This window comes from Coregonus clupeaformis, unplaced genomic scaffold, assembly GCF_020615455.1.
Source record: "Coregonus clupeaformis isolate EN_2021a unplaced genomic scaffold, ASM2061545v1 scaf2043, whole genome shotgun sequence".
Classification (NCBI taxonomy): domain Eukaryota; kingdom Metazoa; phylum Chordata; class Actinopteri; order Salmoniformes; family Salmonidae; genus Coregonus; species Coregonus clupeaformis.
The window spans coordinates 34819-58699 of NW_025535497.1; the positions used below are offsets into that span (position 1 = coordinate 34819).

Genomic DNA, 23881 nt, shown 5'->3' on the forward strand with positions numbered 1-23881 from the left:
GACACACGACTCGCTAGACATTTATTACGGGCCTCCGTACTTTTAGAAAGCCCAGAGGGTTGTTCAGATAACCTGCCAATGTCCTAATCTTGTCCTTTTGGCCTTGCGAGAAGGTGACTGTCTGATCCCACTGAATTGCCCCGCTCGGTTGTCGTCATGTGACTTGTATTACAAAGGGTCTTTGTAAGAGTCTTCTACACCTGACCTGGAACGAGCTTATCTACTACAGAATCACTCCGAAAGAAAGATTTATTTGGAAAGAACAAACAACAACAAAGGAGATGGTAAAGATAGTGGGGGGTTGATGGGTAACACGGCACCCTTACTGTTATACCCCCCCCCCCCCCTCCATCCATTGGCTGCCGCTGGGGGTGGAGAGGTGGTGCCTAGTAAACTGCCAAGGTGTTGCTCGTGGAGTAAACACAACGACGACCATATAAAAAGGTCCTCACCGTGTCCTCTCACCTCACACACGACACCGTCAGAATGATCATCGGTCGTTGTCATACACAGATGTGGGTGTTGGTAGCAGCAGCAGCAGCAGCAGTAGGGGTGTCAGGGTCGGAGACCACACCCCGATCCGTGGCCCAGTCCCAGACCCTCCAGTCCCTCCACTGCCCGCCCTGCGACAGGATCCACTGCACCCACCGCCGGGCCCTGAAGCTCCAGTGTAAGGGCGGCCTGACCACGGGGGTGTGCGGCTGCTGCCCGGCCTGCGCCAGGACCGCTGGGGAGAGCTGCGGGGGGACCTGGGACTACCTGGGGAAGTGTGACGAGGCGCTGCTGTGTGTCTACCAGGTCTCTGTCTCGGCTGCTGAGGGAAGACCAGACGCAGAGGAGCGTAAAGGGATCTGTGAAGCAGGTAGGATACACTGACGGACAACAGTCCCCCCGTCCGCCATGTTATACAATGCACTCATCTTATGGTGATCACATCTGTGCAGGACAATTTGGTCACTAGAAGTGGGTTGATTACAGTAACCGCATTCACTATAAGAAGAGTGCACTGTGGTGAAATCAAGGAGGAGAATGTCCTTGGACCTAGATGATAGAACAGTGTCACTGCAGGGGCGCAACTTTCACTGGGGACGGGGGATTTTTGTCCCCCCCACCCCAATTTTAAAATTGGAGTGTGATACAAAACGAGGCAATGGTGTGCTTTAGGACCATGCGGACACCTCCGAGCGGTCGGGTAGGCTGTTTGGAGCGTTTATCCGACTGGATTTTTTTTTTTACATGTCCCCCCCCACACTTCTAAAAACCAAAGTTGCGCCCCTGCTGAACTATACATGATGCATGATAAAATCTCATTGGTTTTGAATGAGAAGCGCTGCAGCTGTGCTTCAGAATCACGGTCTGGTGCTCATACACGGTGGCTGACGTGTAATGAATCATTAAATTATGCAAATGTTGTTTTTAATGCAATACTAAATCAGGTAATACAATGTGCATTTGATACCTGAGATGTAATCAATTGAGCTGTGAAGACGTACGCACCAGAAATTGGCCGTGATTATTGCTATTCTTATTTTACGAGCTGTGAAAAGCGATAGTGTCGGTTAAGGAATCCTTTGAATCAAAGACACTTTCTCCTGTTAACCGTTAACACATAATTACACCTGTTATCTAGACTCATGGTGAAATAAATGGTCCTACCTGTTGTCTAGACTCATGGTGAAATAAATGGTCCTACCTGTTGTCTAGACTCATGGTGAAATAAATGGTCCTACCTGTTGTCTAGACTCATGGTGAAATAAATGGTCCTACCTGTTATCTGAATTCATGGTGAAATGAATGATCCTACCTGCTACTATCGTCTGTATAGTTAAAGGATTCAATTGTTGTAGATTCTCCTATTTAATATATCTGACATCACAGAAAGATAGCAAAGTCTGACCACTAAAGATCGCTCTATATAGGATGGATGCTCATAGTGGTCACCTTTCATTGTTTTACACACTACTAGTAGTAGTAGTAGTTTTACGAGCTTGGCATGAATAGTAATGTATGGATTAGGTCGTATAACATGAATAGTAATGTATGGATTAGCTCGTATGACATGAATAGTAATGTATGGATTAGGTTGTTTACCTTCCTTTGTCTCATAAGCTGTTTTTTTCCTGGCAGTGCTGGAGACCCTGGATGTGGAGTCCTGTCGCCCAGAATGCACCTGGGAGTACTGTCAGGCCAATCCTAATGAGGTGTGCTCTGCCAGGTGGGTGAATATATCTGGACTGGGACATCTCAGTCCGAACCCACAGTCCATTCCCTCTCTCCCTCTCTCCCTCCCCTGTTTTCCTGGTCTGGAAACACTTTAAGAATAATTCTCAAAAGTTGGGGTCAATTCTATTAAATCTGTCAGAATTTTAATTTTAATTGACCCCCCCAACTCTACCTCTCAGTTCCCACACAAACTCCTTTTACTCTCCTCACTTGCCTCCCATGTTCTACCCTTTTCATGTCCTTTACAAGCTCTATGGTTTACTCTCTCTCCCTGCGGCAGGTCAGTGTCCCTGGAGAAGCAGGAGTGTCATGGTACCTGCCAGCACACGTCATGCTCCAGCTGTCTGGTCCTGAGACCCCCTTCCTCAGCCTCCTGCCCCCAGACCTGTGCCCCTTCAGACCCTGCCTGCCTGCACCGCTTTGGGAGGTGTGTTCACAACCACCTGGCCGAGCCCCACCGCCGCCACAACCTCCCCGTCTGCCACCACAACCTACAGGTGAGCTGCAGCATGCCAAGTTTTCGAACGGACTAATCATACCCAGAATTCTAACTGTATGACAGCATTTTCATGGTGGCATCTACACTAGGGTAGCAGTTGTAAATGCTATATATTTCTTATAATGGATTGAACATTCACAGCCTTGTTTTGGAATAATACATTTCTTCACCTTTTGAATTGTGTGTATCTTTTTCCTCACCAGAGTAATGCGGAGGGGTATTTTGTGTGCTTGGTGCCTGGATGTCCAAATGCTGTGAACTGATTCTTTGAGAAGAAACTAAATGTCCACTGATACAGTATGTTACAGATACTGACTGGCAGCTATTTTCAAATACACATTACTTGAATGACTTGACAATAATCAGATTTTGTGGTGCACACATTGCCTGTGTACATTTTTTGAATGTGATAAATTGACTGCATATTGAATTTTGTGAATAAAAAATTATATTTTGTAAATTACGACGTGTCCTTACATACCCCCAAGTTGTTTAATGTAGTGGATCTAATATGTTACAGTTTTTTGGGGGTACAATAACAACACAAATCGGAGTATCCAATCTTTCTGAGTACATGCTCGGTTTGAATTGATTATTGACCGATGAGGTTAAGGTTGAGATGAGAGGGAGTGAACTAAGACAGAGCAATACTCTAATCCCCTCTGACAAGCAGTGTCCTTCTGAGACAGTTTTAAAGCAGCGCCTTCAGAAACTATTCATACCCGTTGACATGTTCCACATTTTGTTGTGTTACAGCCTGAATTCAAAATGAATTTGAAATAAAATGTCTCATCCATCTACACACAACACCCCATAATGACAAAGTGAAAACATGTTTTTAGACATTTTTGCAAATGTATTGAAAATGAAATACATAAATATTTAATTGACGTAAGTATCTACACCCCTGAGTCAATACTTTTTGTAGAAGCAAATTTGGCAGCAATAACAGAAAGTATTTCTGGGTAAGTCTCTAAGAGCTTTCCACACCTGGATTGTGCAACATTTTTGCCCATTATTCTTTTCAAAATTCTTCAAGCTCTGTCAAATTGGTTGTTGATCATTGCTATACAATCATTTTCAGGTCTTGCCATAGATTGTCAAGTAGATTTAAGTCAAAACTGTAACTCGGCCACTCAGGAACACTCACTGTCTTCTTGGTAAGCAACTTCAGTGAAGATTTGGCCTTGTGTTTTAGGTTATTGTCCTGCTGAAAGGTGAATTCATCTCCCAGTGTCTGGTGGAAAGCAGACTGAACCAGGTTTTCCTCTAGGATTTTGCCTGTGCTTAGTTCCATTCTGTTTCTTTTTTATTCCTGAAAAACTCCCCAGTCCTTGATGATTACAAGCATACCCATAACATAATGCAGCCACCACTATGCTTTAAAATATGGAGTGGTGGGATTTGCCCCAAACATAACACTTTGTTTTCAGGACCAAAAGTGAATTGCTTTGCCACATTTTCTTGCAGTATTACTTTGGTGCCTTGTTGCAAACAGGATGCATGTTTTGGAATATTTGTATTCTGTACAGGCTTCCTTTTTTTTCACTCTATCAAATAAGTTAGTATTGTGGAGTAACTACAATGTTGTTGATCCATCCTCCGTTTTCTTCTATCACAGCCATTAAACTCTGTAACTGAATTTAAAATCACCATTGGCCTCATGGTGAAATCCCTGAGCGGTTTCCTTCCTATCCGGCAACTGAGTTAGGAAGGACGCCTGTATCTTTGTAGTGACTGGGTGTATTGATGCACCATCCACAGTGTAATTAATAACAGCACCATGCTCAAAGGGATATTCAATGTCTACTTTTCTATTTTTTACCCATCTACCAATAGGAGCCCTTCTTTGTGAGGCATTGGAAAACCTCCCTGGTCTTTGTGGTTGAAATTGTGTTTGAAATTCCCTGCTCGACTGAGGGACCTTACAGATAATTGTATGTGTGGGGTACAGAGATGAGGTAGTCATAATAAATAATATGCCATTTAGCAGACGCTTTTATCCAAAGCGACTTACAGTCGTGCGTGCATACATTTTTTTTTGTGTATGGGTGGTCCCGGGGATCGAACCCACTACCTTGGCGTTACAAGCGCCGTGCTCTACCAGCTGAGCTACAGAGGACCACGAATCATATTATAGGTAGTCATAAAAAAATCATGTTATTATTGCACATAAGAGTGAGTCCATGCAACTTATGTGACTTGTCAAGCACATGTTTACTCCTGAACTTATTTAGGCTTGCCATAACAAATACTATTGAATACTTATTGACTCAAGACATTTCAGCTTTTCATTTTTAATGAATTTGTAAAAATGTCTAAAAACATAATTCCACTTTGACATTATGGGGTATTCCAAATCAAATCAAATCAAATCAAATTTTATTGGTCACATGCGCCGAATACAACAGGTGCAGACATTACAGTGAAATGCTTACTTACAGCCCTTAACCAACAGTGCATTTATTTTAAACAAAAAAAGTAAGAATAAAACAACAACAAAAAAAGTGTTGAGAAAAAAAGAGCAGAAGTAAAATAAAGTATTGTGTGTAGGCCAGTGACAATTATATATATATATATTTTTTTTTTAATTCACGCTGTAACATAACAAAATGTGGAAAATATCAAGGAGTGTGAACACTTTTTGAAAGCACTGTACACCTGCATAGAGGTTACTGAATAACTGAGTGTTTATGAGCCTGCAATAACAGTCAGTAGAAGACAGAACTACTGCCCGGCCCAACAATAGCCTGGTTGTTCTCTAGAAGACAGAACTACTGCCCGGCCCAACAATAGCCTGGTTGTTCTCTAGAAGACAGAACTACTGCCCGGCCCAACAATAGCCTGGTTGTTCTCTAGAAGACAGAACTACTGCCCGGCCCAACAATAGCCTGGTTGTTCTCTAGAAGACAGAACTACTGCCCGGCCCAACAATAGCCTGGTTGTTCTCTAGAAGACAGAACTACTGCCCGGCCCAACAATAGCCTGGTTGTTCTCTAGAAGACAGAACTACTGCCCGGCCCAACAATAGCCTGGTTGTTCTCTAGAAGACAGAACTACTGCCCGGCCCAACAATAGCCTGGTTGTTCTCTAGAAGACAGAACTACTGCCCGGCCCAACAATAGCCTGGTTGTTCTCTGGACGTCCTTCAGACGTCTGTCTGGTTCATATAAAAGTGGGTTCTGGTGAAGAAATAGTTAATCAAGAAAAAGAAACGAATTGACAAGTACACGTGGTCATTTTTTCACAGTAGGTCTTCATTGAGCAGTTTTCAGTCATTCCACAGACATGTTTGATACCTTCAGTTACAATCATAGGCTTCTGAAACACCACTTAGGACTGTGATAAAGACCAAGAGGATGTGGTCTGCTTCTCCGTACAATTTGTAGTTTCAAAAGGTATCAATTAATAAAAACATTGTCAGATCTGATAAACCACCTAGTTTGGATGTTTAGGGATGAATTTTAAACTTTGCATCTGTTATTTTCCAGAGGGAATGTAGGGCACAAAAAGTACATCAAGGTTGGATAAATGAAAAATTATGAAATTGACAGATAAGTGATTTGGTGTTTATGTTTTTTGCAGCTATTAACTTTCTTCTGGAACCAACTTTGTTCTAATGAAAATATTTTATAAAATCTGGTCCGAGGGAACATATTGTACTTATTGATTCATATATCAGTTGAGAAATATAATTGTTTTAAGTCATAAAATGCTAAGCTACAAATTGCTTTTTGCAAACTGACCCTTTGCAAAAATGTTTTCAGTTTGTAAGTAAACTATTGATGCAGGATTGCACTACAGATTTCAATATACTATGATTCAAAAGCATGTTAATTTACGTAAATCCATCCTTACTGACTAAACTAGTTTTTCTTCTTCTATCCAATAACATTGACAGGGACAGCCTTGTGTTATCTGGACAGGGACAGACCAGGCAGTGACTTATTTACATAATAGTTTGTGTATGGCAGACTCCTCGGTGAACAAAGCTAGCCGCCACTGTTATCAAGCCCGTATATTGGTCCTGTTGATAAGAATGGACCTTCAGGGATCCAGGTGTCATAAAGCATTCCCACTGACAGGCAGCATGATAAAGTTACAATACGGAGGAACACACAGACCAATGAGACTCAGAACTGGAAGTTATACATCAAACAACCTTTTATGGTTCTTCTCATCTCTACACAGGATAACGTCCCCATCTCACAAATAATCTCTACACAGGATAACGTCCCCATCTCACAAATCATCTCTACACAAGACAACATCCCCATCTCACAAATCATCTCTCCACAGGATAACATCCCCATCTCAACACACGACAACACCCATATAGACATACACTATATATTCAAAAATATGTGGACCTACATTCAAATTAGTGGATTCGGCTATTTCAGCCACACCAGTTGCTGACAGGTGTATAAAATCAAGCACTGTCACGCTCTGGCTCCGGGACTCTGTATGTTGAGCCAGGGTGTGTTCGTTTATGTGTTCTGTTTCTATGTTGGGTGTTCTAGGTTGTCTATTTCTGTGTTTGCCTGAGTGACTCCCAATCAGAGGCAACGAGTGTCAGCTGTTCGCTGGTTGTCTCTGATTGGGAGCCATATTTAAACTGTCTGTTTTCACCTTGTGGTTGTGGGTTTTTGTTCCGTGTCGGTATTTGTTTACCGTTGGACGTTACGAGTCATTTATTGTTTTGTTCGTGCTTTATTAAATATATTCTAAACATGTTCATTCAACACGCTGCGCATTGGTCTACTTCTCTCCCTGACGATCGTGACAGAAAAACCCACCAAAACTGGACCAAGCAGCGTGTCCAGGAGCCATCGCCAGGGGAATCGCTTGCAGATCTCCGTGGCAACCTCGACTGGGTCCAGCCTTGTAAAGAGCAGAGTGGATAGACTTGGGAACAGTGGAGGAAGAGTCTCGACTGGGTCAAGCCTAAGGAGGAGCAGAATGGCTGGAGTTGGAAGCAGGAGAGCGAGAGTTGGGCGAGAAATATAGAGGCCTGGCCCACGGGGAAGAGAGACCCCCAGAAATTTTTTAGGGGGGGCTAACGCCGTGGACGACGGGCCAGCAGGAGACCGCGGCAGAGCGGCCCAGCGGATTGGCAGAGGAGGCCGCCAGGTTAAGGGGGCTACTGGTCACAGAGGAGAGGGAAAGTGTGGAGGCACGGCGAGAGGTACTGGGGTGTGTTACCAGTCCGGTCCGGCCCGTTCCTGATCCCTGCGTAGGGCCAGTGGTGTGTGTCCCCAGTACGGTCCGGCCTGTTCCTGCCTCTCGCACCAAGCCTACGGTGTGCGTCGACAGCCCAGTCTGGCCTGTTCCTGCTCCACGCACCAAGCCTACGGGGTGCGTCGCCAGCCCAGTTCGGCCTGTCCCTGCTCCACGCACCAAGCCTAAGGTGTGCGTCGCCAGCCCAGCCCGGCCTGTCCCTGCTCCACGCACCAAGCCTACGGTGTGCGTCGCCAGCCCAGCCCGGCCTGTCCCTGCTCCACGCACCAAGCCTACGGTGTGCGTCGCCAGCCCAGCCCGGCCTGTCCCTGCTCCACGCACCAAGCCTACGGTGTGCGTCGTCAGCCTGGTCCAGCCCGTTCCTGCCACTCGCACCAAGCCAGGGGTGCGAGTCGTCAGCCTGGTCCAGCCCGTTCCTGCCACTCGCACCAAGCCAGGGGTGCGAGTCGTCAGCCTGGTTCAGCCCGTTCCTGCTACTCGCACCAAGCGCGGGGTGCGAGTCGTCAGCCTGGTAAGGCCCGTCGCTGCTCCACGCACCAAGCCAAGGGTGCGAGTCGTCAGTCCGGTGAGGCCCGTTCCGGCTCCACGCACCAAGCCAGGGGTGCGTATCGTCAGCCCGGTCGGTCCGTTGCTGCTCCACGCACCAAGCCAGGGGGCGCATCGTCAGCCAGGTCCGGTCCGTTCCTGCCTCACGCGCCAAGCCAGGGGTGCGCGTCGTCAGTCTGGTGCCTGATCAGGTACCGGTCAGCTGCTCCACAACGGAGCGTAAGCAATCCGCTCCGTCGATGTCCAGTCCAGATCCAGCCAGCGGGGTCAGACCGGACCAGGGGCGCTACGGGGGAATTATGGAAGGGTGGTGGTCAAGCCCGGAGCCGGAGCCGGAGCCGCCTCCGAGGAGGAATGCCCACCCAGCCCTCCCCTGTGTGGGTTTTGTTGAGGCGCGGTCGCAGTCCGCGCCTTTAGGGGGGGGTACTGTCACGCTCTGGCTCCGGGACTCTGTATGTTGAGCCAGGGTGTGTTCGTTTATGTGTTCTGTTTCTATGTTGGGTGTTCTAGGTTGTCTATTTCTGTGTTTGCCTGAGTGACTCCCAATCAGAGGCAACGAGTGTCAGCTGTTCGCTGGTTGTCTCTGATTGGGAGCCATATTTAAACTGTCTGTTTTCACCTTGTGGTTGTGGGTTTTTGTTCCGTGTCGGTATTTGTTTACCGTTGGACGTTACGAGTCATTTATTGTTTTGTTCGTGCTTTATTAAATATATTCTAAACATGTTCATTCAACACGCTGCGCATTGGTCTACTTCTCTCCCTGACGATCGTGACAAGCACACAGCCATGCAATCTCCATAGACAAGCATTGACAGTAGAATGGCCCGTACTGAAGAGCTCAGTGACTTTCAACGTGGCACCGTCATAGGGATGCCACCTTTCCAACAAGTCAGTTCGTCAAATTTCTGCCCTGCTAGAGCTGCCCCGGTCAACTGTAAGTGCTGTTATTGTAAAGTGGAAACATCTAGGAGCAACAACGGCTCAGCCGCAAAGTGGTAGGCCACACAAGGTCACAGAACGGGACCAGCGAGTACTGAAGCGGTGCTGAATCTGTCCTCGGTTGCAACACTCACTACCAAGTTCCAAACTGCCTCTCGAAGCAATGTCAGCACAATAACTGTTCGTCGGGAGCTTCATGAAATGGGTTTCCATGGCCGAGCAACCGCACACAAGCCTAAGATCACCATGCGCAATTCCAAGCATCGGCTGGAGTGGTGTAAAGCTCGCTGCCATTGGACTCTGGAGCAGTGGAAACGCATTCTCTGGAGTGATGAATCACGCTTCACCCTCTGGCAGTCCGACGGACGAATCTGGGTTTGGCGGATGCCAGGAGAACCTTACGTGCCCGAATGCATAATGCCAACTGTAAAGTTTGGTGGAGGAATAATGGTCTGTGGCTGTTTTTCATGGTTCGGGCTAGGCCCCTTAGTCCCAGTGAAGGGAAATCTTAACGCTACAGCATACAATGAAGAGTCTGCGCTTTCAACTTTGTGGCAACAGTTTGGGGAAGGCCCTTTTCTGTTTCAGCATGATAATGCCCCGGTGCACAAAGCGAGGGCCATACAGAAATGGTTTGTCCAGATCGGTGTGGAAGAACTTGACTGGCCTGCACAGAGCCCTGACCTCAATCCCATCGAACACCTTTGGGATGAATTGGAACGCCGACTACAAGCCAGGCCTAATCACCCAACATCAGTGCCCGACCTCACTAATGCTCTTGTGGCTGAATGGAAGCAAGTCCCTGTAGCAATGTTCCAACATCTAGTGGAAAGCCTTCCCAGAAGAGTGGAGGCTGTTGTAGCAGCAAAGGGGGGGCCAACTCCATATTAATGGCCATGATTTTGGAATGAGATGTTCGACGAGCAGATGTCCACATACTTTTGCCAAGTAGTGTATCACCCAACCAACCAGTCCATTTTCATTACAGGCCACGGTCCCTGACAGTACTATTTTCTCTTTTTTTTATACTTAGTAATATCTGAATACTCCAACCTCAAATCCTTTGAGTTTAAGAGAAACAGCCTTTTGTCTAATCTTGTATAGCTTGTCAAGTGCTGTTGAGATGTGATATTTCAAGCCCTTTTCTGTTGAGATGCGATATTTCAGCCCTTTTCTTTCTTTAGAAAGCACTGTAAGCGAAATATGTTGCAGCTATAATCCACTTGAATTAAAGTTTGTCTCAAAAAAGGGAAAGAAAACAAAATATATTTGTTACGATCGAGATCAACTGTAAGAAATCTAAATGTCATAAGCGATACAAAAGCACATTTAATGTGATATGATTGTTTTGGGAATATCTTATAACAATAAAACAATTAAATATAAGGAATATATAACATGTCTTCAATAATTAGGGTCCTCTTGACGAATTCAAGTGGTTAAATACCCACATACATATATATATATGTGATTTATCATTATAAAAGTACAACAGCAAAGCATATACTAACTCAAACCGTTATAAAAACAACCGTGGAAAGTCCTCCGCTGGTCATGAGGTGAAGAAACAAAACAACTAGACAAAGAAGTTGACCACCAAGATCATGTACAGATACAAGGACTACATTGGCAGGAATCCTTTTTTTGCTACATTTTGCTTCTGTGTACACTAATGAATACGACCCAGAAGAATTCTATATAGCAGTGATTACTGATGACAGCAACAATCTTAGCAGTATTTGATATTCGCTAAGCGTAAGGCAAAAGGTAAGTAGTTGTGCAACAATAAAAAAAAAAACTGAGCACAATTTAATTAATTTAATCAATTTAACTGTATACAGTGCATTTGGAAAGTATTCAGACCCCTTCCCTTTTTCCACATTTTGTTACATTACAGCCGTATTCTAAAATGGATACACTTATTTTCCCCCCCCCTAATCAATCTACAGACAATACCCCATAATGACAAAGCGAAAACAGGTTTAGACATTTTTGCTAATGTATAAAAAAAATTAAAAGACCTTATTTACATAAGTATTCAGACCCTTTGCTATGAGACTTGAAATTGAGCTCAGCTGCATCCTGTTTCCATTGGTCAATCCTTGAGATGTTTCTACAACTTGATTGGAGTCCACCTGTGGTAAATGCAATTGATTGGACATGATTTGGAAAGGCACACACCTGTCTCCATAAAGTCCCACAGTTGACTGCATGTCAGAGCAAAAACCAAGCCATGATGTCGAAGGAATTGTCCGTAGAGCTCCGAGACAGGATTGTGTTGATGCACAGCTCTGGGGAAGGGTACCAAAAAATTTCTGCAGCATTGAAGGTTCCCAAGAACACAGTGGCCTCCATCATTCTTAAATGGAATAAGTTTGGAACTACCAAGACTCTTCCTAGAGCTGGCCTCCCGGCCAAACTGAGCAATCGGGGGAGAAGAGCCTTGGTCACGGAGATGTCCATGAACCCGATGGTCACTCTGACAGAGCTCCAGAGTTCCTCTGTGGAGATGGGAGAACCTTCCAGAAGGACAACCATCTCTGCAGCACTCCACCAATCAGGCCTTTATGGTAGATTGGCCAGACGGAAGCCACTCCTCAGTAACAGATCATTGACAGCCCGCTTGGAGTTTGCCAAAAGGCACCTAAAGGCCTCTCAGACCATGAGAAACAAGATTCTCTGGTCTGATGAAACCAAGATTGAACTCTTTGGCCTGAATGCCAAGTGTCAAGTCTGGAGGAAACCTGGCACCATCCCTACGGTGAAGCATGGTGGTGGCAGCATCATGCTGTGGGGATGTTTTTCAGCAGCAGGGACTGGGAGACTAGTCAGGATCGAGGGAAAGATGAAAGGAACAAAGTACAGAGAGATTCTTGATGAAAACCTGCTCCAGAGCGCTCAGGAACTCACACTGGGGCGAAGGTTCACCTTCTAACAGGACAACGACCCTAAACACACAGGCAAGCCAACGCAGGAGGACATTCAGAGCCCGAACTTGAACCCGATCGAACATCTCTGGAGAGACCTGAAAATAGCTGTGCAGCGACGCTCCCCATCCAAGCTGACAGAGCTTGAGAGGATCTGCAGAGAAGAATGGGAGAAACCCTCAAATACTGGTGTGCCAAGCTTGTAGCGTCATACCCAAGAAGACTTGAAGCTGTAATCGCTGCCAAAAGGTGCTGCAACAAAATGGTCTGAATTACTTATTATTAAAAAAATATATATATATATAATCTCGGAAAAATGTCTAAAAACCTTTTAAAAAACAATTTTATCAATTTTAGAAAAAGGCTGTAACGTAACAAAATGTGGAAAAAGTCAAGGGGTCTGAATATTTTTCCAAATGCACTGTGTATATTTTTTTAGCAGGGTCAATTCCATTTCAAGACCAGTTAATTTAGGAAGTAGACCTACATTCCTATCCTTTACAATGGTCCCCTGTAGCTCAGTTGGTGGAGCATGGTGCTTGCAACGCCAGGGTAGTGGGGTTCGATTCCCGGGACCACCCATAGGTTAAAATGTATGCACGCATCACTGTAAGCCTCTTTGGATAAAAGCGTCTGCAAAATCACATATTCATGAGGGAAATTTTGAATTATTACTGTTACTCGGTGTCCTGAAAATTGACCTCCAACCTGTTTGTTAAAGTGACGTTAAAAAGGTCGACGTTATTACGTAGATGGAGGAAGTAAACAGCATCGTGGGTCAATTTCCGCAACCAGTAAGAGCGTTGAAGCGCTAGGCTCAACTTCTCCCATGCTTTGGTCTCGTGGCGACCGCGCTTTATCAGCATGAAGCAAACCCGTGCGCGCGCGCAGATACTGTGCGTCACTGTGTGAGAGCGAAGTCAAAAAATCTCGCTCATCTCAATATGTGCGGTGTTGCTCGTGGCTACCTTTAAGCATCCGTTTGGTCGGGAAGACAGTGCCTGTCCACACAGGAAACGGTATCCTGTTTGTCTATAGGTTTGCCATTGCGGGTCACATTGTTGTACAGCCACATTGCACAATTGTAGTCCATGATAAAGTTTCCTTTCAACAACAGGAAATGACTCAAAGCATGGTCTCCTTCAATGTGAAAACAGCCTTAGTTGGTAGAGCATGGCGCTTGTAACGCCAGGGTAGTGGGTTCGATCCCCGGGACCACCCATACGTAAAAATGTATGCACACATGACTGTAAGTCGCTTTGGATAAAAGTGTCTGCTAAATGGCATGTTATTATATTATTATTATTATAACCATAGAGTTGTAATAACCATGTGGAAACAGCATTAGGGTGATATAACCATGCATACTGTACATACTAAGGGATGGGAGATGGAAAAACATGAAAGGGAAACAGTGTTAAGGTGCAATAGTATGCTTGTTCTATTTTCCCACGTCTGGCTGTCTGCTGTCCTGTCTTGTCTGTCTGCTGTCCAGTCTGTCTTGTCTGTCTCCTGTCCTGTCCGTTGTCCGTCTTCTGTCCTGTCTGGCTGTCTGTCTCCTGTCCTGTCCGTTGTCCGTCTCCTGTCCTGTCTGTCTCCTGTCCTGTCCTGTGTCTCCTGTCCTGTTCTGTCTGGCTGTCTGTCTCCTGTCCGTTGTCCGTCTCCTGTCCGTTGTCCGTCTCCTGTCCTGTCCTGTGTCTCCTGTCCTGTCCTGTGTCTCCTGTCTGTCTGTCTGTCTGTCTTTCCGTCTGTCTCTGTGTTAGGGAAGGCACTATGAATGAGAAGAATGGTCCATGTCTCGATGAACTATTCCTTCTCATAAGAAACTGTTGAATATTCAGAGGTTGTTGAACTTGACACACTGCTCTTCCCAAGTCCTAAGTGCAGTGGCGTCAAACTCATGTCATGGAGGGCCTACTGTCTGTGGGTTTTTGGTTTTTCCCTTTCAATTAAGACCTCGACAAATCAGGTGAGGGGAGTTATTTACTAATCAGTGACCTTAATTCATCAATCAACTATAAGGTAGGAGCAATAAAACCGCAGACACTCGGCCCTCCGTGGAATGAGTTTCACACATGTGCCTTAGGGTAAACGCTGGGGACGGAAAGGAAACTATTCCCCAGTAAAACACCAGAGAGCCTCAGGCTAGACAAACTGGGGCTGCAGTGGAAAAGTGTCATGGCCGTCCTGTGATGTCAACAGAAGAGCATGTCCTGTGATGTCACGGAAAGAGTGTGGTCCAGTGATTTGATTGTGACGTCCCCCGAGAAGAGTGTGTGTGTGTGTGTGTGTCCTGTGGTTGTGACATCACCGGAAGAGCCGGTTCCAGAAGGAGAGGAACGTGGTGGAGTTGAAGGCACCGATGAAGATGAGTAGCAGCAGGTACAGACTCATCATGATGGCAAAGTGATGTCTGACCAGCCACGATCTGCCCCGGGAATGTCTGGAAACACGTCACCAAAAAAAAAAATCACATTACAATCACATCACACAAGTCAAAAGACTACATCTGCTCTACAGAAGAAGTAAAAACGCATATAGGAGTTGGAACGGCAATGAAAATCTGAAGCATCTGCTGACGCCATGCTGGAAAGTTCCTCCTTTTCCCAATGTACTGGCAACACACAAAGACACCACTAGAGGGCAGCAAAGATAATACAGATGGTAAAATATATTGGCACCCCTTGCATGATTCACTATTTAAATAATAATAATAATAATAATAATAATGCCATTTAGCAGACGCTTTTATCCAAAGCGACTTACAGTCATGCGTGCATACATACTATTTCTTATAAAATCACTTGATGTTGAAAAAACGTTGTGTTTACGTTGTTTGATTTGTAACTGCACAGGACCAAAAAAAACTAACAAATATAAGTGAAATTGAGATTGTTTTACTTCAAATTAAAAAATGGCCTGGACTAAATTATTCTAAATTATTTTTGTTGGAGGCAATGATTCTTGTTCACTGTGTAACCAATCTCACCTGTGGTAAGTTGCAGGTGCCTACAGGGTAGACATTGCCATTGAACCAGTTTTGAAAAGAAAAAAACAGAACATTCTGCTCGATTATAAAGTGCAAGGGTACCAATATATTTGACCGCATTTGTACATCCAGTTAGCCGTTTGTCAAAGACGTGTTAGCATTTAATAGTAGTGCTCCGTCCATACAGGTAGTGAGTGACTCACCTGGACAGATGTCTTCTCTGAGAGTACACTAGCAGGTACTTGACTCGGAGCAGCTGATTGTTGGTGACCACAAAGTACTTCTGAGGGACCTCTCCTCCTTCGCTGTTCCTGGCTCTGGATCGCTGCCGGTCAATGGTCTCGGAGTCTGAAACAGATTTAGGGAAATGATTATTGACAGGGTTTAGGAGGTAGCCATTGTTTACATTCCTGTAGCATTGTCCATCAATCAATCAAATTAATCAAAAAGCCCTTTTCACATCAAAAAGTGCATTACAGTAACCCGGCCTCAACCCCTAAGAGCAAGCAGATGAAAAAGGAGAAAACTCCCTAGAAGAAAGAAACCGTGAGAGGAACCAGACTCAGAGGAGAGGCGTACCGAGTCTCCACTCATCTGTTATAAAGCATCCTGGATGTTGTGAAAATGTACCTTTCCTCTTCACCTGGCACTTCACGTCTGGGTGGTCGATGACCTCACACATGGCGACACAGCTTAGCAATGGTCCCAGGAGACTGTCACGCCAACCGTTGCCATGGGGACTGTAGAGGACCGCCATGCTGAGGTCACTGGTGAGGTAGGTGCCCTCTCCGAACAACGACGTCTGTGGGGAACATTTTTTTTATTTTTTATTCTGCAACTTCATCAATACAAGTCCATTTATTTTGTAGCTAACATTGGCTATTGACTCAAACATAACAATTATCCGTGAACATATCAATCAACCATCAATCTGAAAATATATATTCAAGTAGGGCTACTGGGAACCAAATAAATAAAAAGGATCATCATCATCATAACAGGCCTGGTGGGGCTGCCATATTTCTGCACTGACCTTGTTGAGGTGGCAGTGTAGTCCGTTGTGGATGATAGAATGAAAGTTCTCCAGTCGGCTGCCGTGGAATGCATACAAGAGGTCGCGTCCCGCCCGTGTCTTCTCAAACTTAACGTTCATCTGGTCGCAGTACTCCAGCTCAAACAGGAAGTCTGGGACCGGCGTAGAGATCCCCTCACTCTCCGTCAGGTTACAGAGCTTGACATACTGGTGGGGGGCAGCAGAGATCTCTGTCAGGTTACAGAGCTTGACATACTGGTGGGGGGCAGCAGAGATCTCTGTCAGGTTACAGAGCTTGACATACTGGTGGGGGGCAGCAGAGATCTCTGTCAGGTTACAGAGCTTGACATACTGGTGGGGGGCAGCAGAGATCTCTGTCAGGTTACAGAGCTTGACATACTGGTGGGGGGCAGCAGAGATCTCCTTCAGGTTACAGAGCTTGACATACTGGTGGGGGGCAGCAGAGATCTCTGTCAGGTTATAGAGCTTGACATACTGGTGGGGGGCAGCAGAGATCTCCTTCAGGTTACAGAGCTTGACATACTGGTGGGGGGCAGCAGAGATCTCTGTCAGGTTACAGAGCTTGACATACTGGTGGGGGGCAGCAGAGATCTCTGTCAGGTTACAGAGCTTGACATACTGGTGGGGGGCAGCAGAGGAGAAGGGGAACAGGGACATCAAATATTTGCAGTCAATTCAAGGGCCAATCCCTGGCCAGGACTCGAACCCGGGACCAGCAACTGTCAGCAGAATAACTTAGCTGTTACGCCAAGAGATCCAAACCCCTTGACATGATTGTTAGGTGTTGGGTAAAGATGGTAATTCTAAACTGGCAGGAACATCCAACAAACGGAGAATGTTGATAGTGAGGTGATCATGTTATTGACATTGCCTTTACCTCGTCTTTCTGCAGTGTCTTCACAGCGAAGCTCTTGGAGGAGAGAAGCCAGTGTGTGAGAGCCAGATGATGGTCTGCTTCACCAGGTCTCAGTCTCACCAACTCCCTCACACCAGGCAAACTGCTCACATCTGACAGCTGGGAGGAACACGAGAGCAGTTTATAACCCAGGAGACGCGGCTACATCAACACAGTACAGTATTGATTACAGTACATTGCAGCACCAACTGGACGGGTATGGTACACAGTGATGCTGAATAATGTGTTTGAATTCTAGCAGAAAGGCTACATTTGAAGTTTTGAATTATAAGTCAAACATTGAAGGCCGTCATTGTAAATAAGAATTTGTTCTTAACTGACTTGCCTAGTTAAATAAAGGTAAAATAAAATAAATAAATAATCTTTTGATATGGGAAAATATCAGTGTTTTCTGTCCTGTCCGATTCCTCACCAGCTCATCAAAGTCCTTGGTGTCTGTGTCTCTGATGTATCTGGCGGGGTAGGGTCTGAGCACTGAGTCCCTCTTGTAGCTCTGAGCAGCGGCCACAAACAGGCTGCATCTCAGGTCAGCGGCTACTGGGTCCCTGTGAAGACAGGAACACACCAGCTCTCTGACTTCATCCGGTGGGAGTGGCGGCTGCATTCCCAACACTGTAGACACGGAAGATAAGAGACGTGTCTGCAGGTCCCAATTGTATATGGACACGACATCATTGACAGATAAAAAAAAAAAAAATTGTAAAGTGGTTGTCCCACTGGCTATCATAAGGTGACTGCACCAATTTGTAAGTCGCTCTGGATAAGAGCATCTGCTAAATGACGAAAATGTAAATGTGAAATGTAATAATAGACATGTATAAACAGGATATTGATTGTGCGAAATCTGCTACTGTGTGAAACCATTCAAATGTGGAGGGACGCCTTTAGATTTAAATAGAGATGTGGCAGGACCCTTCTAATCAGAATAGATTCAGAAAAGCATTGACCCGGTTGGCTTGTTAACTAGCCTTTGGTGGTAAAGATTGAGCGCAAATAGCATGTGTAGCCAGCCACGGGCTATAGCTAGTTAGCTAATGATGTTTACATAGTTGTGCCATATGTCAACAAAACCTGTTGGTTCATTATGATAATGTTAAACACTTCGTTTAAAGAGACACAATGCTACTTTACAAACGTATCTTAGGCTATCTTAATAAAACAACGTGGGTCAGTCATACTAAATATGAGAGTTAACTAACGTTAGATGAAGCTGGTAGTTAGCTGGATAGCTAACGTTAGCTTAGCATAAACGAATTAGCATATCCGACAGATAGCAAGAGATCTGGCTCACAAACAATACTAAACCGTCTTTATGTACTTGTCAACTAGTAATAACTAGACTTTCGAGGATATATTAAAAAACGGATTGCTTAAAAAACCTACCTGAGTGAGCCCCAGTTACCTCCCACTGGTTCGACTGGTCCCAAAGATAATTTAATATATTGAAAAGATAGCCGACTGACCGCTCTAACGATGGAAATACATGTCCTCAATGGTCGAAGGCAGGCGAGATGAGGTGGGACAATTCTAGCCAATGAGAGAGCAGATACGCGTGTGAATTAACAAGCACAACCACGTCGTTTTTCTCAAAATTACCGGAATTCCACGTGCATCCACTTATATCAGTACATATGTAACAGACTAAACATTACGAAACTTCTGTTCGATCAAATAAGCCTCACGGAATTCGACACTCTCATAGACCTCCATACAAAAAAGCCTTATATCCACTGAGGTATAATAAGAACACTTATCTCACACTGACAGATTTTGGGCTGAGTAAATCCTCTCGCTTCGCCTCTTCCTCTCTGATGGGGTCGTCACTAGTTACCACATCTACAAGTCATAAACCCCTCCTATTTCTACAATTGATCTTATTAAAATGTGATTTTTAAACCTAACCCTAACCTTAACCACACTGCTAACCTTATGCCTAACCCTAACCTTAAATTAAGATTTTTAAAAAAAGCTAATGTTTGTTTTCATGAATTTTTACAACATAGTCAATTTTGACTTTGTGGCTGTGGTAACTAGTGGAAACCCTCTGCTGGAACCATGTAACCGGCCACGTAGTGAAGACTCACGATTTAAAGACAACTAGTCTTGCAGTCTCTAGAGTTGTGTATGTTGCTCACAGGGATGAACTTGGGGTTGGATGATGGAGGACATTGGGTGGCGTAGGCTGGTGGCATCGATGGAATAGTCCCACAGTTTATTTTACTGGAAATGTGCCTCTCTTTATGCAGGGGCTGCTTCTTGAGATATACAGTACCAGGCAAAAGTTTGGACATCTACTCATTCAAGGGTTTTTCTTTATTTTTACTATTTTCTACATTGTAGAATAATAGTGAAGACATCAAAACTATGAAATAACACACATGGAATCATGTAGTAACCAAAAAAGTGTTAAACAAATCAAAATATATTTTATATTTGAGATTCTTCAAATAGCCACCCTTTGCCTTGATGACAGCTTTGCACACTCTTGGCATTCTCTCAACCAGCTTCATGAGGCAGTCACCAAAAACCATCAAGTGCTATGATGAAACTGGCTCTCATGAGGACCGCCACAGGAATGGAAGACCCAGAGTTACCTCTGCTGCGGAGGATAAGTTCATTAAAGTTACCAGCCTCAGAAATTGCAGCCCAAATAAATGCTTCACAGAGTTCAAGTAACAGACACATCCCAACATCAACTGTTCAGAGGAGACTGTGTGAATCAGGCCTTCATGGTCGAATTGCTGCAAAGAAACAGCTACTAAAGGACACCAATAATAAGAAGAGACATGCTTGGGCCAAGAAACACGAGCAATGGACATTAGACTGGTGGAAATTTGTCCTTTGGTCTGGAGTCCAAATTGGAGATTTTTGGTTCCAACCGCTGTGTCTTTGTGAGACGCGGTGTGGGTGAACGGACGATCTCCACATGCGTATTTCCCACCGTAAAGTATGGAGGAGGAGGTGTTATGGTGTGGGGGTGCTTTGCTGGTGACATAGTCTGTGATTTATTTAGAATTCAAGGCACACTTAACCAGCATGGCTACCACAGCATTCTGCAGTGATACGCCATCCCATCTGGTTTGGGCTTAGTGGGACTATCATTTGTTTTTCAACAGGACAATGACCCAACACCCCTCCAGGCTTTGTAAGGGCTATTTTACCAAGAAAGAGAGTGATGGAGTGCTGTATCAGATGACCTGGCCTCCACAATCCCCCGACCTCAACCAAATTGAGATGGTTTGAGTCGGACCGCAGAGTGAAGGAAAAGCAGCCAACAAGTGCTCAGCATATGTGGGACCTCCCTCAAGACTGTTGGAAAAGCATTCCATGTGAAGCTGGTTGAGAGAATGCCAAGAGTGTGCAAAGCTGTCATCAAGGCAAAGGGTGGCTATTTGAAGAATCTCAAATATAAAATATATTTAGATTTGTTTAACACTTTTTTGGTTACTACATGATTCCATATGTGTTATTTCATAGTTTTGATGTCTTCACTATTATTCTGCAATGTAGAAAATAGTAAAAAAAAGCTTGTTCCACCATTGGGGTGCTAGCCTTCTTGAGACTAGTTGGGTATCTGGAGCATCAGCAATTGTGGGTTCAATTACAGGCTCAAAATGGCCAGAAACAAATAACTTTCTTCTGAAACTCGTCAGTCTATCTTGTTCTTGTTCTGAGAAATGAAAACTATTCCATGCGAGAAATTGCCAAGAAACTGAAGATCTCGCACAACGCTGTGTATTACTCCCTTCACAGAACAGCGCAAACTGGCTCTAACCAGAATAGAAAGAGAAGTGGGAGGCCCCGGCGCACAACTGAGCAAGAGGACAAATACATTAGAGTGTCTAGTTTGAGAAACAGACGCCTCACAGGTCCTCAACTGGCAGCTTCATTAAATAGTACCTGCAAAACACCAGTCTCAACGTCAACAGTGAAGAGGCGACTCCGGGATGCTGACTTTCTAGGCAGAGTTGCAAAGAAAAAGCCATATCTCAGACTGGCCAATGAAAATAAGATGGGCAAAAGAACACAGGCACTGGACAGAGGAAGATTGGAAAAAAGTTTTATGGACAGACAAATCGAAGTTTGAGGTGTTCGGATCACAAAGAAGAACATTTGTGAGACGCAGACCAAATGAAAAGATGCTGGAGGAGTGCTTGATGCCATCTGTCAAGCATGGTGGAGGCAATGTGATGGTCTGGGGGTGCTTTGGTGGTGGTAAAGTGGGAGATTTGTACAGGGTAAAAGGGATCTTGAAGAAAGAAGGCTATCACTCCATTTTGCAACGCCATGCCATACCCTGTGGACGGCGCTTGATTGGAGCTAATTTCCTCCTACAACAGGACAATGACCCAAAGCACAGCTCCAAACTATGCAATAACTATTTAGGGAAGAAGCAGTCAGCTGGTATTCTGTCTATAATGGAGTGGCCAGCACAGTCACCGGATCTCAACCCTATTGAGCTGTTGTGGGAGCAGCTTGACCGTATGGTACGTAAAAGAAGTGCCCATCAAGCCAATCCAATTTGTGGGAGGTGCTTCAGGAAGCATGGGGTGAAATCTCTTCAGATTACCTCAACAAATTGACAACTAGAATGCCAAAGGTCTACAAGGCTGTAATTGCTGCAAAGTTTGAAGGACACATTTATTATTTCAATTAAAAATCATTATTTCTAACCTTGTCAATGACTACATTTCCTATGCATTTTGCTATATTTCCTATTCAAACTCATTTCATGTATGTTTTCATCGAAAACAAGGAAATGTCTGACCCCAAACTTTTGAACGGTAGTATATATATATATATATATAGAGAGAGAGAGAGAGAGAGAGAGAGAGAGAGAGAGAGAGAGAGAGAGAGAGAGAGAGAGAGAGAGAGAGAGAGAGAGAGAGAGAGAGAGAGAGAGAGAGAGAGAGAGAGAGAGAGAGAGAGAGAGAGAGAGAGAGAGAGAAAATAGCGTATGTGAGCTTATCTTTATGGTATAGAGGTTTTAGTGTACCTGCCCTTTAACCACGGCTACAGTCACTGATATTACAAACCAAACTCTGGCTGTTCCACTTCAATCTACAATGGTACAGTTGAAGTCGGAAGTTTACATACACTTAGGTTGGAGTCATTAAAACTTGTTTTTCAACCACTCCACAAATTTCTTGTTAACAAACTATCGTTTTGGCAAATCGGTCAGGACATCTACTTTGTGCATGACACAAGTAATTTTTCCAACAATTGTTTACAGACAGATTATTTCACTTATAATTCACTGTATCACAATTCCAGTAGGTCAGAAGTTTACATACACTAAGTTGACTGTGCCTTTAAACAGCTTGGAAAATTCCAGAAAATGATGTCATGGCTTTAGAAGCTTCTGATAGGCTAATTGACATCATTTGAGTCAATTGGAGGTGTAACTGTGGATATATTTCAAGGCCTACCTTCAAATTCAGTGCCTCTTTGCTTGACATTATGGGAAAATCTAAATAAATTGTAGACCTCCACAAGTCTGGTTCATCCTTGGAAGCAATTTCCAAACACCTGAAGGTACCACGTTCATCTGTGCAAACAGTAGTACACAAGTATAAATACCATGGGACCACGTAGCCGTCATACCGCTCAGGAAGGAGACATGTTCTGTCTCCTAGAGATGAACGTACTTTGGGGTGAAAAGTGCAAATCAATCCCAGAACAACAGCAAAGGACCTTGTGAAGATGCTGGAGGAAACAGGTACAAAAGTATCTATATCCACAGTAAAACGAGTCCTATATTGACATAACCTGAAAGGCCGCTCAGCAAGAAAGAAGCCACTGCTCCAAAACCGCCATAAAAATTCAGACTACGGTTTGCAACTGCACATGGGGACAAAGATCGTACTTTTTGGAGAAATGTCCTCTGGTCTGATGAAACAAAAATAGAACTGTTTGGCCATAATGACCATCAAATCAAATCAAATTTTATTGGTCACATGCGCCGAATACAACAGGTGCAGACATTACAGTGAAATGCTTACTTACAGCCCTTAACCAACAGTGCATTTATTTTTAACAAAAAAAGTAAAAATAAAACAACAACAAAAAAAGTGTTGAGAAAAAAAAAGAGCAGAAGTAAAATAAAATAACAGTAGGGAGGCTATATATACAGGGGGGTACCGTTGCAGAGTCAATGTGCGGGGGCACCGGCTAGTTGAGGTAGTTGAGGTAATATGTACATGTGGGTAGAGTTAAAGTGACTATGCATAAATAATGAACAGAGTAGCAGCAGCGTAAAAAGGATGGGGTGGGGGGGGCAGTGCAAATAGTCTGGGTAGCCATGATTAGCTGTTCAGGAGTCTTATGGCTTGGGGGTAGAAGCTGTTGAGAAGTCTTTTGGACCTAGACTTGGCACTCCGGTACCGCTTGCCGTGCGGTAGCAGAGAGAACAGTCTATGACTAGGGTGGCTGGAGTCTTTGACAATTTTGAGGGCCTTCCTCTGACACCGCCTGGTATAGAGGTCCTGGATGGCAGGAAGCTTGGCCCCAGTGATGTACTGGGCCGTATGCACTACCCTCTGTAGTG

The 23881-nt window shown here is 44.6% G+C and overlaps 2 protein-coding genes across 2 annotated transcripts; one reads left to right on the plus strand and one right to left on the minus strand.

Moving 5' to 3' along the window:
* Window positions 1-369: 369 nt before the first annotated feature.
* si:ch73-330k17.3 (IGFBP domain-containing protein) lies at window positions 370-3185 on the plus strand. Its single transcript, XM_041848626.2, has 4 exons — window positions 370-862; window positions 2128-2215; window positions 2504-2720; window positions 2926-3185. Exons 1-4 carry the CDS (start codon window positions 487-489, stop codon window positions 2983-2985), a joined length of 741 nt encoding a protein of 246 aa, XP_041704560.1. The 5' UTR covers window positions 370-486; the 3' UTR covers window positions 2986-3185.
* An 11160-nt stretch (window positions 3186-14345) lies between these two features.
* On the minus strand, window positions 14346-18800 carry LOC121539976 (protein mono-ADP-ribosyltransferase PARP16). The gene is made up of 7 exons (XM_041848625.2): window positions 18718-18800; window positions 17747-17946; window positions 17296-17433; window positions 16398-16604; window positions 15995-16166; window positions 15568-15712; window positions 14346-14818 (listed from the first exon to the last, which is right to left on the minus strand). Exons 2-7 carry the CDS (start codon window positions 17936-17938, stop codon window positions 14683-14685), a joined length of 990 nt encoding a protein of 329 aa, XP_041704559.2. The 5' UTR covers window positions 17939-17946; window positions 18718-18800; the 3' UTR covers window positions 14346-14682.
* Between the last annotated feature and the right edge of the window lie 5081 nt (window positions 18801-23881).